Here is a 16,020-nt window from a genome sequence, read left to right on the forward strand (position 1 = left end):
CTCATGGTCTCTCTCCCTGCAGGATGCTGCCTGCCCCCAAGTGGCTATCTCATCTTCTGGGCCTGGCAGTCCTGGAGCCTGGGGTTTCTTCCATCCTGTTGCTGGCCTTACTGGCCCTTGGCACCTGGATCCTAGTCAAGGGCCTAGCCTGGGTCCAACGATACTATGTCAACTGCCAGAGGCTTCGGTGTTTCCCTCAGCCCCCTCTTAAGAACTGGCTCTTTGGTCATCTGGGGTTGGTAAGTGGGGAACCTGGGGTGGGGACTGGGGGAGTCAGTGGGGACAGAAGATGGAGGGCTGAAGGGACTAATGTACTGGGGGGAACTTGGGCTAGAGGCTGGGAATGGGAAGGTTAGGGGAACTAAGGGGATGAGGGCACTAGTTGGATAAGGGACTGAGGAAGGGCACCAAACTTCCAACATAGTCCAATTCATGGAAGAAAAGGAAGGCCTGGTCCCCTAGACTAAATGAAATTGCAGGATATGAGGTCCATGGGCCACTGAGGAAATTGTGGGAATCTCCAAGACTCCCCAGTGGAGACTGATAGGATTTGGAGTGGGATTATGAGGACTACCATACTAAGGGCTTGGCAGGACTAAAGGGCTTTGAGGAGTGTTGGACAGAGGAGGAAGAATGAAGGGGTTGAGAAGATTGAGTATAGAAGATGATGGAGAGCCTGAGAAGCTAGGAGCACTAAGGGGGAGATGGACCAAGGTGACGGAAGGGCTCAGCTAAAGGATTGCTGAGAAATGACGGGTCTGAGGAAAGCCTGTCTTGGAAGGAAGACCTGAGCATTCTGTCTCTCAGACATTTCTCTGGCTGGTAGAAATGGGGTTGCCCATCCTCAGAACTGTCTCAAGGGAAGCTGGGGAAGGTGGCTACATGCTCAATGTGATGTGGAGTCATCAAGAGTGCTTAGGGCCCAGACTGAATGCCTGGAGTATCATAGGAAGGTCCAAAAAGTCCTGCTTGGTCTGGGTGAAGAGCATCAAAGGCTCCTTGGGAGAGTCTCTCCCTTCCAATTTAGTTCCTCCTCTTCACTATCCTCCAGGCCCCTTCCCAAACCAGAGCTTTCCTGCCCTGTAATAGAGTTTGAGGGCAAAGACTGAACCAATATGTTATAGGGGAAAGAACAAAGGTGACCTTGTTCAAGCCCTGATTCTGAAACTTAGTTATGTGACAATGAGGAGATAGGCAGCTGGCAGAGTAGACAGAGATCTGGCCTTGGAGCCAGGAAGACCTGGGTAAATTTACCTTGTTTTGCTTGGCCCCAGGATGCAGAATGAGCTGCAACAGGTGGAATTTTCAAAGAGTTAAACTCAGCCAATAAACATTTATAAAAAACTGTTGTGCACAGCTAACTCAGCTCACCACAAGAGCAAGGATCCTACGCTAACTTTGAAGGGATAAGACAAGCTTAACCTTCTATCTAGAATGTGCATTGATGAGGCAGGAGACAAGATGGAAGCAACTCCATTTAATTTTAACAAAGCATTCACTTAAGTAGTAAAGTAACAGGAACTTCTTCTCAAGTTACTATGAGGTAGAGCTCATGCTGTGCTAAGGACTGTGCATGCACATCCTGTGCACTTATCTGACTCCAATCCCAGATAAACTGCTAATGACCATACAATAACTAGGGGAGTTAAAGATTGTTAAAGATCCATAGAATGGAGCACCTGAACCTGGTGACCTTTGCTCATAGATCAATCACCCGAGAGGGGCCTCCGCCCATCAGTGAGACCTCATGAATAGCTTGTGGCCCTCTACATCCTTACAGATCCCTAAGGAAAAACCTACTATGTGCCATTTGGATTCAAATCACATCTCTGATATATATTGGCTGTGTGATCCTGACCGAATGATGAAACTTCTTAGAGTTGTAGGCATCTCTCTAAGACTTTATGTTACAGAGAAGGTGGTGTCCTGCATTGGTAAAGGGAATTTCCTCCTCCTGGAATTCCCTCTATAGATGAAATTGCAGAACTAGTCTACATCTCTCTCCCTAACTGTGAGTAAATCACACCTGTTCTTCATCCCTGTAAGAACAATTAAAATGCCTCAAAAAGTTGCCCTCAGTGCCAAGAGGAATCAGTCTGGACTGCTTACTCTTGTCTTAGTTCATGGGCCAAAGCTCTTCTTGTCTCAGCTTTCCCACCTCCACCTCGACCCTCTGAGGATACTCAGCTCCTGACCTGACCTAGTCTTTGTTTTTTATTTGTTTGATCCTATGTTGGACCTGACACCCCTCTTTTATTTATTTATTTTAAATACTATTTTATTTTTTCCCTCATTACATGTCAAGAAATTTTTTAGCTTTCACTTTTACAAGATTTTGAGTTCCAAATTTTTCTCACATCCTCCTTCCCTCCCCACCCCCTTCCCAAAATGTTAGACAGTGTGACATAGGTTCTAATACACTATCATGTAAAACATATTTTTATATTAGTTACAGTTGTGAAAGAAGAAACAGACCAAAAGGAAAAAAGTCAGAAAAAAGAATGAAGTAAATGAAAAAAGTATGCTGTGATCTGCATTCAGCGTCCATCAGTTCTTTAACTGGATTTAGATAGTATTTTCCCTCTTGAGTCCTTTGTACTTGCTTGGATCATTGTGTTGTTGAGAAGAACTGAATCATTCATAGTTGATCATCACACAGTGTTACTGATACTGTGTCCAATGCTTTCCTGGATCTGCTCATTTTACTTTGCATCAGTTCATACCAGTGTTTCCAGGTTTTTATGAATTCTGACTGTTCATTTCTTGTTGAACAATAGTATTCCATTATATTTATATGCCACAGCTTGTTCAGCCATTCCCCAATGAATGGACATCCCCTCAATTTCCAATATCTTGCCACCACAAAAAGGGCTGCTATAAATATTTTTGTATATGTAGGTCCGTTTCCCTTTTTTATGATCTCTTTGGGATGCAGACCAAGTAGTGGTATTACTAGATCAAAGAGTATGCATTTTGGTTGGCATAGTTCCAAATTGTTCTCCAGAATGGTTGGATAAGTTCATAACTCCACCAACAGTACATTAGTGTCCTAATTTCCCCACATTCTCTCTAGCATTTATCATTTTCCTTTTCTGTCATATTAGCCAATCTGATAGGTATGAGATGGCAATTCAGAGTTGTTTTAATGTGAATTTCTCTAATCAAAAGTGATTTACAGCACTTCTATATGCCTATAGATAGCTTTGGTTTCTTCACCTGAAAACTGACTGTTCATATCCTTTGACCATTTATCATTTGGTGAATGGCTGGTATTCTTATGAGTTCAGTTCTCTATATATTTGAGAAATGAGGCTTTTATTGGAGATACTTGCTGTAAAGAATGTTTACCAGCTTTCTGCTTTCCTTCTAAGCTTGGTTGCATTGGTTTTATTTGTGCAAAAGCCTTTTAATTTAATATAACCAAAAGTATTTATTTTGCATTTCAGAATGCTCTCTATCTTTTGTTTGATCATGAACCTGTAACTCATTTAACTTCTCCTTTAAGAATTAGGATGCTACACCACTTGGTACACGTATGTTTAGTATAGATATTACTTCATTGTCTATGGTACTTTTAGCAAGATGTAGTTTCCTTATTTATCTCTTTTAATTAGGTCAATTTTTGCTTTTGCTTTGTCTGAGATCAGGATTGCTGTCTTTATTCTTTTTGCTTCAGTTAAAACATGATGGATTCTTCTCCAGTCACTTACCTATACTCTGTGTGTGTCTCTCTGCTTCAAGTGTGTTTCATGTAAAAACATATTGTAAGATTCTGGGTTTTGATTCACTCTGCTATCCACTTCCTTTTTATGGGAGAGTTCAGCCCATTCACTTTTTTTTTTTGGTTGGGCAATGGGGGTTAAGTGACACTGCTAGTAAGTGTTATGTGTCTGAGGTTGGATTTGAAATTGGGTCCTCCTGAATCCAGGGCTGGTGCTGTATCCGCTGTCCAACTAGCTGCCCCCAGCCCATTCACTTTCACAAGTTGTGATTATCAATTGTGTATTTCCCTCCATCCTATTTTTCCTCCTTTTTGTCTTTTCTCTCCTTTTACCTTTTCCTTCCTCACCATTGTTTTGCTTCTGTCTATCACCTCCCCCTCTGCCCTCCCTTTTGTCAGTACTCCACCTTCCTCTTTACTTAATCTCCTAGCCTCCTACTTTCAGATCTGGTTAGATAGATTTCTACATTCAACTGATTGTGTATATCATTCTCTTTTTGAGCCAATACTGATGAGAGTAAGGTTCATGCCATAATGAGGAACCTGTGGCCTTGAGGCCGCATGTGGCTCTCTAGGTCCTCAAGTGTGTCCCTTTGACCGATCCAAACTTCGCAAAACAAATCCCCTAGAAGCCCACAAGTGGCCTCCAGGCTACAGGTTTCCCACCACTGGTTCAAGCCAATACATCTTTCCCTCTACTGTAGTAGGTTTTCTGCACCTCTTCATGTAAAAGGAATTACCCCATTCTACCTCTGCATTCCTTCTGCACCCAGTGTACTCCTCTTTCTCATTCCTTAGTTATTTTTTATGTCATTTTATGCTTTATTTCCTCCAATTTACCTCATATCCATACACTCTGTCTATGTATATTCCTTCTAGATGTACTATTAGTGGTACAATTTTTCAGAATTACAAGCATCATCTTCCAATATATGGATGTAAACAGTTCAGTTCCATTGAATCCCTTATGTTTTCTTTTCCCTTTTTACAATTTTAGGCTTCCCTTGGGTCTTGATATTAGAGATAAAATTTTTGTTCAATTCTGGTCTTCTCCTTATGAAAGCTTAAAATCCTTCTATGTCATTGAATGACCATTTTTTTCCCTTGAAGAATTATGCTTAAGATCAAAGAATACTATTTGCTCTTTTTTTTCCTTCTGTTTTGATTTATTTCTTCTTTCTTGTGGTTCCTCCTATTGGTTCTGATTCTTCTTTGTAACATGACTAATGTGAAAATATGTTTAATAGGAATGTGTATGTAGAGCCTATATCAAATTGCACACCATCTTGGGGAGGGAGGCAAGGAGCAGGGGGAGAAAAGTTTAAACTCAAATCCTTGTGGAAGTGAATGCTGAAAACAAAAAAATTAATTAATAAAATAAAATAAAGAGCACAGCAGAGAACCAAAAAAACTTACAAGGAAGCAAAGAAAAGATGGACAACTAGGAACATAATGTGTAGTATTTAATATTATTAGGTTTTCTTGAAATAGAAATTTATTGTTGCAAATTTTAATCCTCTCTTTCATTCTGCTGTGCACATCGCAATGTGTTTTCCTTTTCTTAATTATTTTGTTTTAGTATTTAAGTTTATAATTTTTTTCTTTTCTTATTGCATACTTAAATTTAAAATAAATTAATGAAATGGAAAAAAAGAATTATTTAAGACATTAAAAAAAAAGAATAGTGCTTAATTTCTTCAGTAGGTTATTCTTGGATGTGGTCCTAGCTCCTTTGCCTTCTGGAATATCATGTTCCATGACTTCTGATCCTCTAATGTTGCAGCTGCTAAGCCCAGTGCAAACCTGATTGTAGTTCTCTGATATTTGAATTGTTTCTTTCTGGCCACTTGAAGTATTTTTTCCTTGTCCAGATAGTCTTGTAATTTGGCTATATCATTCGTTGGAGTTTTTAGTTTAGGATCTCTTTCCTGAAGTGATCAGGGGATTCTATCAATACCTATTTTGCTCTCTGATTCCAGGGTATGAGGGCAGTTTCCCTTGATAATTTCTTGAAAGATGATGTCCAGGTCCTCCTTTTAATTATGGCTTTCAGGTAGTCCAATGATTCTGACATTGTCTCTCCTGGATCTATTTTCCAGGCCAGTTGTTTTTCCAATGAGGTATTTTACCTTTTCTTCTATTATTTCACTCATTGGATTGATTCTTTTTTTCTTTTAATTTTTTATTAATTTATTTTTAGTTTTCAACAATCACTTCCATAAGCTTTTGAGCTTTAAATGTTTCCCCCTCCCCCTCACCTCCCTCTCCAAGATGGCTTGCAATCTGATATAGGCTCTACATATACATTCCTATTAAACATATTTTCATATTAGTCATGTTGTAAAGAAGAATTAGAACCAATAGGAAGAACCACAAGGAAGAAGAAACAAAACAAAACAGAAGGAAAAAAAAGAGCAAATAGTGTGGCATTCAAGCTCCACAGTTCTTTCTCTGGATGTAGATAACATTTTCTGTCATGAGAGTTTTAGAGATGTCTTAAATCCTTGCATTTCTGAGAAGAATAGGGTCGATCAAAGTTAGTCATCACACAATGTGGCTGTTACTGTGTACAATGTTTTCCCGGTTCTGCTCACTTCATTCAGCATCAGTCCATACACATCTTTCCAAGTTTTTTTGAAGTCCATTTGCTCATCATTTCTTATAGCACAATGGTATTCCATTACATTCATATACCACAACTTGTTCAGCCATTCCCCAACTGATAAGCATCCCCTCAATATCCAATTCTTTCCCACTACAGAAAGAGCTGCTATAAATATTTTTGTATAAGTGGATTCCTTTCCCATTTTTACAATCTCTTTGGGCTACAGCCCAAGAAGTGCTATTGCTGGGTGTTTGATTGTTTCTTGATGTCATGTATAGTCATTAGCTTCCACTTGCCCATTCTCACTTTTCAGGAGATGTTTTCCTCAGTTAGCTTTTGTGCTTCCTTTTTCATTTGGCCAATTCTACTTTGTAAGCAGTTGTTTTCTTTTATCAAGCTGTTGACTCTTTTTTTTTTCATAATTCTCTTGCTTTGTTCTCATTTCTTTTCCCAAGTTTTATTCTACCTCCCTTATGTGACTTTTAAGCTCCTTTTTGACCTCTTCCATGAGATCTTTCTGGGCTTGAAACCACTTCCCATTTTTCTTTGGGGTTTTGCCCACAGATGTTTTGACATTGTTGTCCTTTGTGGAGTTTGTGTCTTGATCTTCCCATTCACCATTATAACTTTTGATGGTCAGATTCCTTTTTGGTTTCTGTTGTTGTTGTTGTTTTGTTCATCTGTTTTGGCCTTTTTCCTTTCTTTTAAATTTGAGTTCTGTTTCCAGGGCTGAAGGGGCACTGTTTCAGTGTTCTTATGCTAGGGGCTGCAGGCCCTGGCTGTTTACCTGGTGCTGCACTGATGTTGCCCTGAGGCCTATAGGGTACCCTCGTGTCTGGTGCTATGCCCAGCGGATGGGGTAGAGGGTGGCTGGCACTACTGTATAGCGGTCTGTTAGCTTACCTCATGCTGAACCAGGGTCCTATTGCTGGTGTCTGGCATGTGCTGACACTGGTGGGAAGTTTCTGCATTTCCACAGGGCTACATTGAAGCACGTGGCTGTGTGGCCACTGGTGGCTGGGCTATGCTGAAGCACATGGCAATTTTGGGGGCTGGAGTCTGCCAGTTTCTCTGCATATGCTAAGGCACATGGGGGGGTCCCAGTGTTGACATTTGCCTACTCTACTGTACTAGAGCTCAGGATCTCCTACTGATTTGCTTAGGTGGGACTTGCTACTGGCTTACTGGGACTCTTCCTATCCTGGACAGCATTCCCCTTTTGCCTGAGTGAGAAAGACCTTTCTTGGTGATTTTCCAAGTTTCTTGGGGTAAAAGATTGTTTCACCCTGTCTTTTTGCTGGTTCTGCTCTTCTGGGATTTGTTTTGGAGCATTATTTAATAGTTGTTTGGAGGTGAATATGGGAGAGTCATGAAGATTTACTGCTTATTCCACCATTTTGGCTCCAAAAAGTCCAAGAGTTTGACACTCCTTCTTTAAAGAGGACTGTTTCCCCTACCAGGGAGATTTCCACAATCATCAGTTGTGAAAACACCAACTCTGGGGAATATGACATAAATGATTTGTGTGCTCTCCCAGATCTGACATTCTATGTGCTAAAATCCATAACCACTGTGACATTCTATGTCCTAAGGTTGCTTGTAGGCTCATAATTTCTTTATCCTAAGGTCCTTCAATGTTCTGATGTTCTATATCTTAAGATCCTTTCTAGCCCTTATATTTTATTTCTAAGGTTCCTTTGATTCTTGAGGTTTGCTATCCTAAGTACCCTTACACTTCTGACAATGTATATTTTAAGATGGTTCTCATTTTTGATAATATTCTGAGGACCCTTTTGACTCTAAATTTCTCCAATCCAAGGTCCCTTCCAATTCAGACATTCTATCCTCTAAGGATCATCCTTCCCCATTTTATATTCTACTATTTTATATCCTGAAAGTCTTAAGAGTCTTCTACCCCAATTCCAACATGTTCAAGGGGCCCTTCAAGCTCAAGCACTCTATGTTCTATGATTTTATGAGGCTGGTTAATTTCTTGTCCAGGCCATGGGAACAGGACAGTCATGCCAAAGTCTTCTCAAGACCAACCTATTCTGAAACTCGAAATGGAGAAGGGCAGGGAGTTTCCATCTGCAGCTAAGAGGGAAAGATCCCTCTGTAGCTTTCTTCTCTGCGGGAACAGCAAATGAAAGAACTAGGTGGTTGTACAAGCATATCCACAGGAGTGCTAGAGTGCTGAATGGGAGCTGCAAACCAGGGAGCAATGAAGGAAAGTTTATCCATTCTGTGTTAGTGAGATGACTCAATACAGAAAGAGGATAGGGGAGATAGAATATTTGTTGAGAGGCAGAAAATACTGTGGTGAGGGTGAGGAGGGACAGAGATGGGTTAAGCCTGGGAAGTATGCATACACAGTGTCAGCACCAAGACATTTTGCTTGGATCCCCTTTACTCTTTGTTATCAATAGCCTATATGACATGTTTGGAGTATTAATAGATACTTGAATTAGTCGGGGGTTTTGTGGCTTGGTATTTCCAGCACCTTCATAAAACATTTATGAGTGTGAAAAAGCAAGTAATGAGCAGATAGTACAGTTTCATGTAGGACAGAGCCAACAGCTATGTGAGTGAATATGTATCTGGGATGTTTATGGAGGAAGAAGTATAGCAGCTGCTACTGATAGCTAATTATTAGATCAACCACAACTCTAGAGCCTATTAAGAGATTTGGTAACATGCTTCCTGCCTTCACAAAGGGTTTTACTGTGGAGTTTGAGAAACTAGTGAAGAACATTGAGCAGTATATTATATCATTCTTTCTCTTCCTTCTTGAATTTCTTGTGTGTTGGCACTATATTTGACACGTCTCTCATGGCTAGTGTTCAATTTTCCAGCATGGGTGAATCTGTGATAAGACTCTACCAATGTATCTTGCATCTTATCTATAAAAAAAAAACCCAACAAGGTAAGGTTCTGTTGTGTTGGGGGGCAGGAGATGTTATTGGGAAATAACTACAATGTTTTTTAAGTATCATCATGTTTGTTTTTAAAAAGGCAATTGCTCAAGATTTAACCCAATCAACTTCTAGGCATGTCTGAAAGCCAAAGATGTGATAGGAGACTTTCTTCCTCTTTCTCAGGAACTCCCCTGGTACTGGAAATCTTGAGAAGTTCCACTCTACACCATTGTTTAACTTGACCCAACCTAAGAGAAGGACCTTGATGTGGGTTTAAAAGGGAGTCTTGGGCAGGGCCAAAGAGTCTCCTCCCTTGGTTATGAAGCTAAGTCCCTTTGAGGAACCCAATGTCTCAACTGTCCCAGGTTAGACCAGGTGGCATGGCACCGGATGCCTCATATGCTTCTATAAGTCCTTGATGCCTTATCTTATGGCTTAGTAGAAATGCTGCCCCACCCCATGTTCCTCCCCATTGTAAAGCTCTGTGGCCAAGTCTGTCAATACTAAACCTTCTCAGGAAGGACTACTCTCCTCATGCCCTGGAGGAGGTCTTCTGATGCCAGCCCCTAGAATAGCCTCATAACTCTGGCTTCCCAGGCACTGGGAATAGACCACTTGCCCCATTAAACCCACACCATCAATTCTATAACCTGATTTCTCTCAACTCAAATCTTTGAAAGATGAATACCTGCTGCAGCCTTCCAGGAAACCCATCCCCTTCTTTCTTAACCTCAGGCTGTTCCCAGGCTTTATTGCCTTTAAAATAAGGGAATATGCAAGTTGTAAAATAATAGACAGGGGCAAAGTCAAATATGTCTCTGATGTCTGATGGTCAAAGTTCACAGGATTTCAGAGCTCAAAAAGAAATTAATGGTTAAACATGTCCACCCCTACATGAACTCGAAGCCTCTACAAAATCCTTGTCAGAGACCTTTACATGAAGACTTCCCAAATAACTTTTGGGACAACCTATTTCACTTCTAGGTAGTTCTACATTTTTCTATATACTGAGCTGAAATCTGCCCTCCTATACCTTGTACCCAGTGCTATTGTTCATCCTGTGGAACCCAGCATAATTAGTCTAATCATTTTCTCACATAACAGACCTTCAAAGAGAGTTATTGTGTTCCCCCTAGGTCTTCTCTTTTCCAACCAAACATCAGCTGATCCTTGTAAGGCATGGTTTTCTGTCCCTTTGCTATCCAGGTTGCCCTTTTCTGGTTATCTGCCCCATCAATGTCACAACCTTGGGGCAACTAGGTGGCTCATTGGATAGAGTGCCAGGTCTTGAGTCAGAAAAACCTGAGTTCAAATCTAGCTTCAAAAATTTATTACCTGTATGACCCTGAGAAACTCACTTAACCTCTGTTTGTCTCAGTTTCCTCATCTGTAAAATGGTGATCAAAAATAGCACCTACCTCCCAGGGTTCTTGTGAAAATCAAATAAGATAATAATTGTAAAGCAATTAGCATAGTCTCTGGAACCTATTAGGTACTGTATAAATATTAGCTATTATTTTAATATTATTATTTATATTAATTTTTATTAATATTAGCATCCAAAATATGTTGCCCAGAGACAAACTCCCCATAGGGTTTAACCAGGGTTGCCATGTCTCCATGGCTCTTCAGGATGCTAAAGCCACCAGCTGTTTTTCAGATCACCTACTGTCTAGCCATGCTTCCACCTTCTAATTATGAAATTGATTTTTTTGAACCCAAAGCTAAACCTGCTCATTCATTCCCATTAAGTTTCATTTTCTTCAACTTGGTTCAGTCTACTTTTGGGATCCCACTTTGTTGTCCACTGTACTAATGATCCTTCCTAGCTTTGTGTCATCTGAGAATTTAAAATAGCATGCCATCTAAGCCTTCATTCAAGTCATCGATAAAGATATTGAATAGCAATGATCCAAGAATAGAACCCTGAGGCACTCCACTAGAGACCTTCCTGCAGGATAACTTCGGTAATTCAACCAATTCCATATTGACCTAACCACACAGTGTCTATGGATAAGTGAGGAACTTGAGACCAAAGAGTAATGTGTCTAGGGTCACTTAGGTAGCAGAGCCAGGATTTAAACTGGGATCTTTGCTCCTAGTCCAGGGCCCTTGACACTGCATTTATCATACCTTCTCTAATCTCTCTGCTCACTTGTATTCCTTCCCACAAAACTACATTTGGAAGATGACACATAGTCCTTTGGTGAGAACATAAGAAACTTAGAGATAGAAAAATTTTTCCTGCATTTCTAGGGCTCAAGGAGATCCAGTAGAATCATACAATGTTAGATGTGGAAGGGCCCTTAGAAGTCATTTCACTAAGGTCCAGAGAGGGATGGGTGCTTGCTTAAGGTAACACAGCTGGGATTAGAACCCAAGTCCTCTGAGGCCCAATCCAGGGATCTTTCTACGATGTCATGCTGCCCCTCCTGTTGGTGTGCAGAGGGAGAGTCCACCAGCAAAGTTGCTGTTTTCACCCCCTGCCCTTAGGGGCTCCGTGGCCAGACCTTACAATGGGAAGCTTCACAGTCTGTTAGGGACTGCCTGGAGCTGCTGACTCCCCCTGCTGCACTCTTTACAGATCAGCTCCATGGAGGAAGGAAATGGATCAAATTGTCCAGCTGGTGGTTGCTTATAGGGAGGCCTTTGTAACATGGCTTGGGCCCTTCCACCCATTGCCTACATTTTGCCACCCTGATTACATCAAACCCCTTACTGCTGCCTCAGTTATGGACACCCCAGAGGCCATGGTCATTGTGGGACAATATCTAATCAATCCTGAGCCTGCAGCTTTCCAAGATATGCTTAGAGGTCAACTCTTGGGCATACAATACTCTGTCTTCTTTCTCTCTATCACCCCTGTCAAATTATCTGGGCTTCCTGATTTTAAGCTTCATCCCCAATCCTTAGTCTTCTCTTGCTATGTCTCAACACTAAATGAAATACATATTGATTAATTACCTAATGTGTCTGCGTCAATATGTTTCTCTATCTCTGTCTCATTGTCTATGATAACATCTCAAATCTCTTCTCCAGTATCACCCCATAACACTCTCTGCTTTCCCATGCTGTACACTGTGGCTTTCCTGATTCTTCCTTCCATCTAAGGCTTCTCAGTCACATTTTCTTCCTCTCCCTTGTCGTTATCCATCTCCTTTACCTCCTTTTCTTTTTCTTCATTTTCTATTGCCATCCTATCTCCTCATTTCTGAATGGCCCCTGCCTCCCCAATCCCTGCTAGGCAAGAGTGGAGGACAGTTAGAGGAAAGAGAGCTTTATTCTGTTGAAGATGGATTTGGGAATTCTTCCAGAAAGCCCTGTTCCCCTGTCTTGCGAGCAGGCGTTAGAACACAGCTGTCTGGCCTTATCTAATAGGTGTGTGTATGAGTGAGTGAGTGAGTGTGTGTGTGTGTGTGTGTGTGTGTGTGTGTGTGTGTGTGTGTGTGTGTGTGTATGTGTAGAGAATGGGAGGAATGGAAGAAATAGATGAGACTCAGGGGAGCAGTACCTATTTTGGTGCTCAGGGTCACACAGCTCAGAAATGTCTGAGAGCCAGATTTGAAATCAGGAAGGTGGTACAGTGGATAGAGCTCCAGCCTTGGAGTCAGGAGGACCTGAGTTCAAATCTGGCCTCAGAGTCTTGACACTTACTAGCTGTGTGACCCTGGGCAAGCCACTTAACCCCATTACCTAGCCAAAAAGCAAAAAAACAAAACAAAAACAAAACTCAGGAAGATAAGTCTTCCTGACTCCAGGCCTGGCGCTCCATCCACTGCTCTATCTTGTCGCCCATAGGGAACAAGAGAGAGGGAGAAAGAAGAGGAATGGAAAAAGCAATAGAAGTTAGAGACAAGAGGTGAGAGAGGGGAAGTCAGAAAGCATCAGAGAAGTCGCAAAGGAGAATGCCATTTCAGCAAGCCCCACCTCTGAACTGGGGTATCCAGGAGGTAGCTGGCAGACGGAGCTCTGTGAAGGTGCTCCAGCTCCCTCATGTCTAGGTTTCTAACCCCTGCTTGTTGTCCCTAGGCCCAGACTACTGAAGAGGGTATTCGCAATCTTCAGGAGCTGAGCTGTCGGTTCAGTGATGTCCACATCTTGTGGATGGGGCCGTTCACTCCCGTGATAAGACTCTTCCATCCCCAGGTCATCTCCCCCTTGCTTAAGGCCTCAGGTATGGCCCTTGGTTTTCTATGGGCCTAATTTGGAAAGGGAGACCTAGGTTTGTGAGGGGGCCCAGAAACAGAGTGAGGATCCAGGGGAAAGAACACAGACTGTGAGTCAGGTAGTGTTCCAGTCTCAGCTTTACTCTGATCATGTCTAATATTGGGCAAGTCTCATTACCTCTCTGGGCTTCATTTTACTGATCTGTAAAAGAGACATAGTAACTGGCCTGTCTACCTTATATTTGATTCAATTCAAAGTAATAAAAAAATTATTATGGGTGTATGAGGTTCAGGCCTGTGCTTCTCATATGAATAGAAATGATTAAGGGCTTCCTTTCAAGGAGAATGAATCCTTGTCTAATGAGAGATGGAGGAAATGGGAGAAAGGGTGATATCATACTTAGACATGTAAGCATGGTACAACTTTGCAGATGATATGATGGTATATTTAGAGAATCCTAGAGAATCAATTAAAAGACTACTGGAAATAATTAACAACTTTAGCAAAGTTTCAGGATATAAAATAAATTTGCATAAATCATTGATGTTTCTATACATCACTAACAAAGCCCAGGAGCAAGAGATTAAAAGAGAAATTCCATTTAACATTATTGTAGACAATATAAAATATTTGGGAGTCTACCTGCCAAGACAAACTCAGGAACTATATAAACACAATTACAAAACACTTTTCACACAAATCAAGTGAGATCTAAATAATTGGAAAAATATCAGTTGCTCATAGGTAAGCCAACCTAACATCAAAAACCCGACAATTCTACCTAAAATAATTTATTTATTCAGTGCCATACCAATCAAACTACCAAAAATTATTTGATAGAGCTAGAAAAATAATAACGAAATTCTTCTGGAAGAACAACAGGTCCAGAATATCAAGGCAATTAATGAAAAGAAATGCAAGGGAAGGTGGCCTAGCCATACTAGATCTAAAACTGTATTATAAAGCAGCAATCATTAAAACCGTCTGGTACTATAGAGTGTTGGATCAGTGGAATAGGTTAGATACACAAGACACAGTAGTCAATGACTATAGTAATCTATTTTTTGATAAACCCAAAGACTCCAGTGAGTTCTTGATAAGAATTCACTTTCACAAAAAATGCTGGAAAAACTAGAAAATATGGCAGAAACCAAGCATAGACCAATATCTTATACCATATACCAAGATAAGGTCAAAATGCATACATGATTTAGACATAAAGGGTAATACTATAAGCAAATTAAGAGAGCAAGGAATCATTTATCTGTCAGACTTACGGAGAAGGGATGAATTTATGACTAAACAAGAGAGAAAGAGAACATTAAGAAATGCAAAATGGATAATTTTCATTACATTAAACTAAAAAGTTTTTGCACAAGCAAAGCCAATGCAACCAAGATTAGGAGGGAAACAGAAAAGTGGGAAAGAATTTTTACAACCAGTGTCTCTGATAAGGGCCTTATTTCTAAAATATATGGAAAACTGAGTCAAATTTATAAGACTACAAGTCATTCCCCAATTGATAAATGGTCTAAGGATATGGACAGGCAGTTTTCAGATGAAGAAATTAAAGCTGTTTGTAGTCATATAAAAAAATGCTATAAACCACTTTTGATGAGAGAAAACGCAAATTATATCAACTCTGATTGGTTACCAGGTTGGTTAACCTATCAGATTGGTTAACATGATAAAAAAAAAAAGGACAATAATAAGTTGTGGGGAAAATGGAACACTTATGCATTGTTGGTAGAGTTTTGAACTGATCCAACCATTCTGGAGGGCAATTTTTAACTACACCCAAAGATCTATAAAACTGTGCATACTCTTTGACCCAGCAACACCACTTCTAGGTCTGTATCCTAAAGAGATCATAAAAATAGGAAAAGGACCCACATGTACAAAAAATATTTGTAGCAGCTCTTTTTGTGGTGGGAAAGAATTGGAAACTGAGGGGATGCCCATCAATTGGGAAATGGCTGAACAAATTGTGGTATATGGATGTAATGGAATACTATTGTGCTATAAGAAATGATGAGCAAGCAGACTTCAGAAAAACCTGGAAAGACTTACATGAACTGATGCTAAGTGAAGTGAAGAGAACCGGGAGAACATTGTACACAATAGCAGCAAAAATTATGTGATGAACAACTTTGATAGACTTAGCTTTTCTGAGCAATGCAATAATTGAAGACAATTCTAAGAGATTCATGATGAAAAATGCTAACCACATCCAGAAAAAGAACTATGGGGTCTGAATGCAGATCAAAACATACTATTTTCTTTTTTGTTTGTTTTTCTTTCTCATGGTTTGCCCTTTGATTCTAATTCTTCTTTACAACATGACTAATGTGGAAATACACTTAATATGATTATCAATTTGTAGTCTATATCATATTTCACGATGTCTTGGGAAGGAGGTGGGGGGAGAGGGAAAAATTTATAACTCAATCTTATAAAAGTGAATGTTAAAAGCTAAGAATAAATAAATAAAGAATTTGTAAAAATAAAGAAAAGAAGGAAGAAGTCAGGGAGAAATATGTTTATAATATGTAGGACAATGTGCAGGGCTAGTTGTGGGGACAGTTGATGAGAGTCCAGTGCAGATGGAGGAG

General features: G+C 40.4%; 1 protein-coding gene across 5 annotated transcripts in view; it reads left to right on the forward strand.

Annotated features, from left to right (window-relative positions):
* Positions 1 to 16,020, forward strand: part of LOC110196196 (cytochrome P450 4F3-like) — a 46,509-nt gene that overhangs the window by 14,885 nt on the left and 15,604 nt on the right. For 3 of the 5 annotated variants that reach the window (XM_078154048.1, XM_078154049.1, XM_020969326.1), the window contains exon 2: positions 23 to 239. In XM_078154048.1, the coding sequence (XP_078010174.1) occupies positions 24 to 239 (216 nt within the window). In that variant the 5' untranslated portion in view covers position 23. Of the gene's footprint in view, positions 1 to 22; positions 240 to 13,270; positions 13,416 to 16,020 lie in introns of those variants that run through there. The other 2 variants (XM_020969325.1, XM_020969331.2) reach the window with 2 other exon arrangements.

This window comes from Phascolarctos cinereus, unplaced genomic scaffold, assembly GCF_003287225.1.
Source record: "Phascolarctos cinereus isolate Bilbo 61053 unplaced genomic scaffold, phaCin_HiC Scaffold_4;HRSCAF=312, whole genome shotgun sequence".
NCBI lineage: Eukaryota > Metazoa > Chordata > Mammalia > Diprotodontia > Phascolarctidae > Phascolarctos > Phascolarctos cinereus.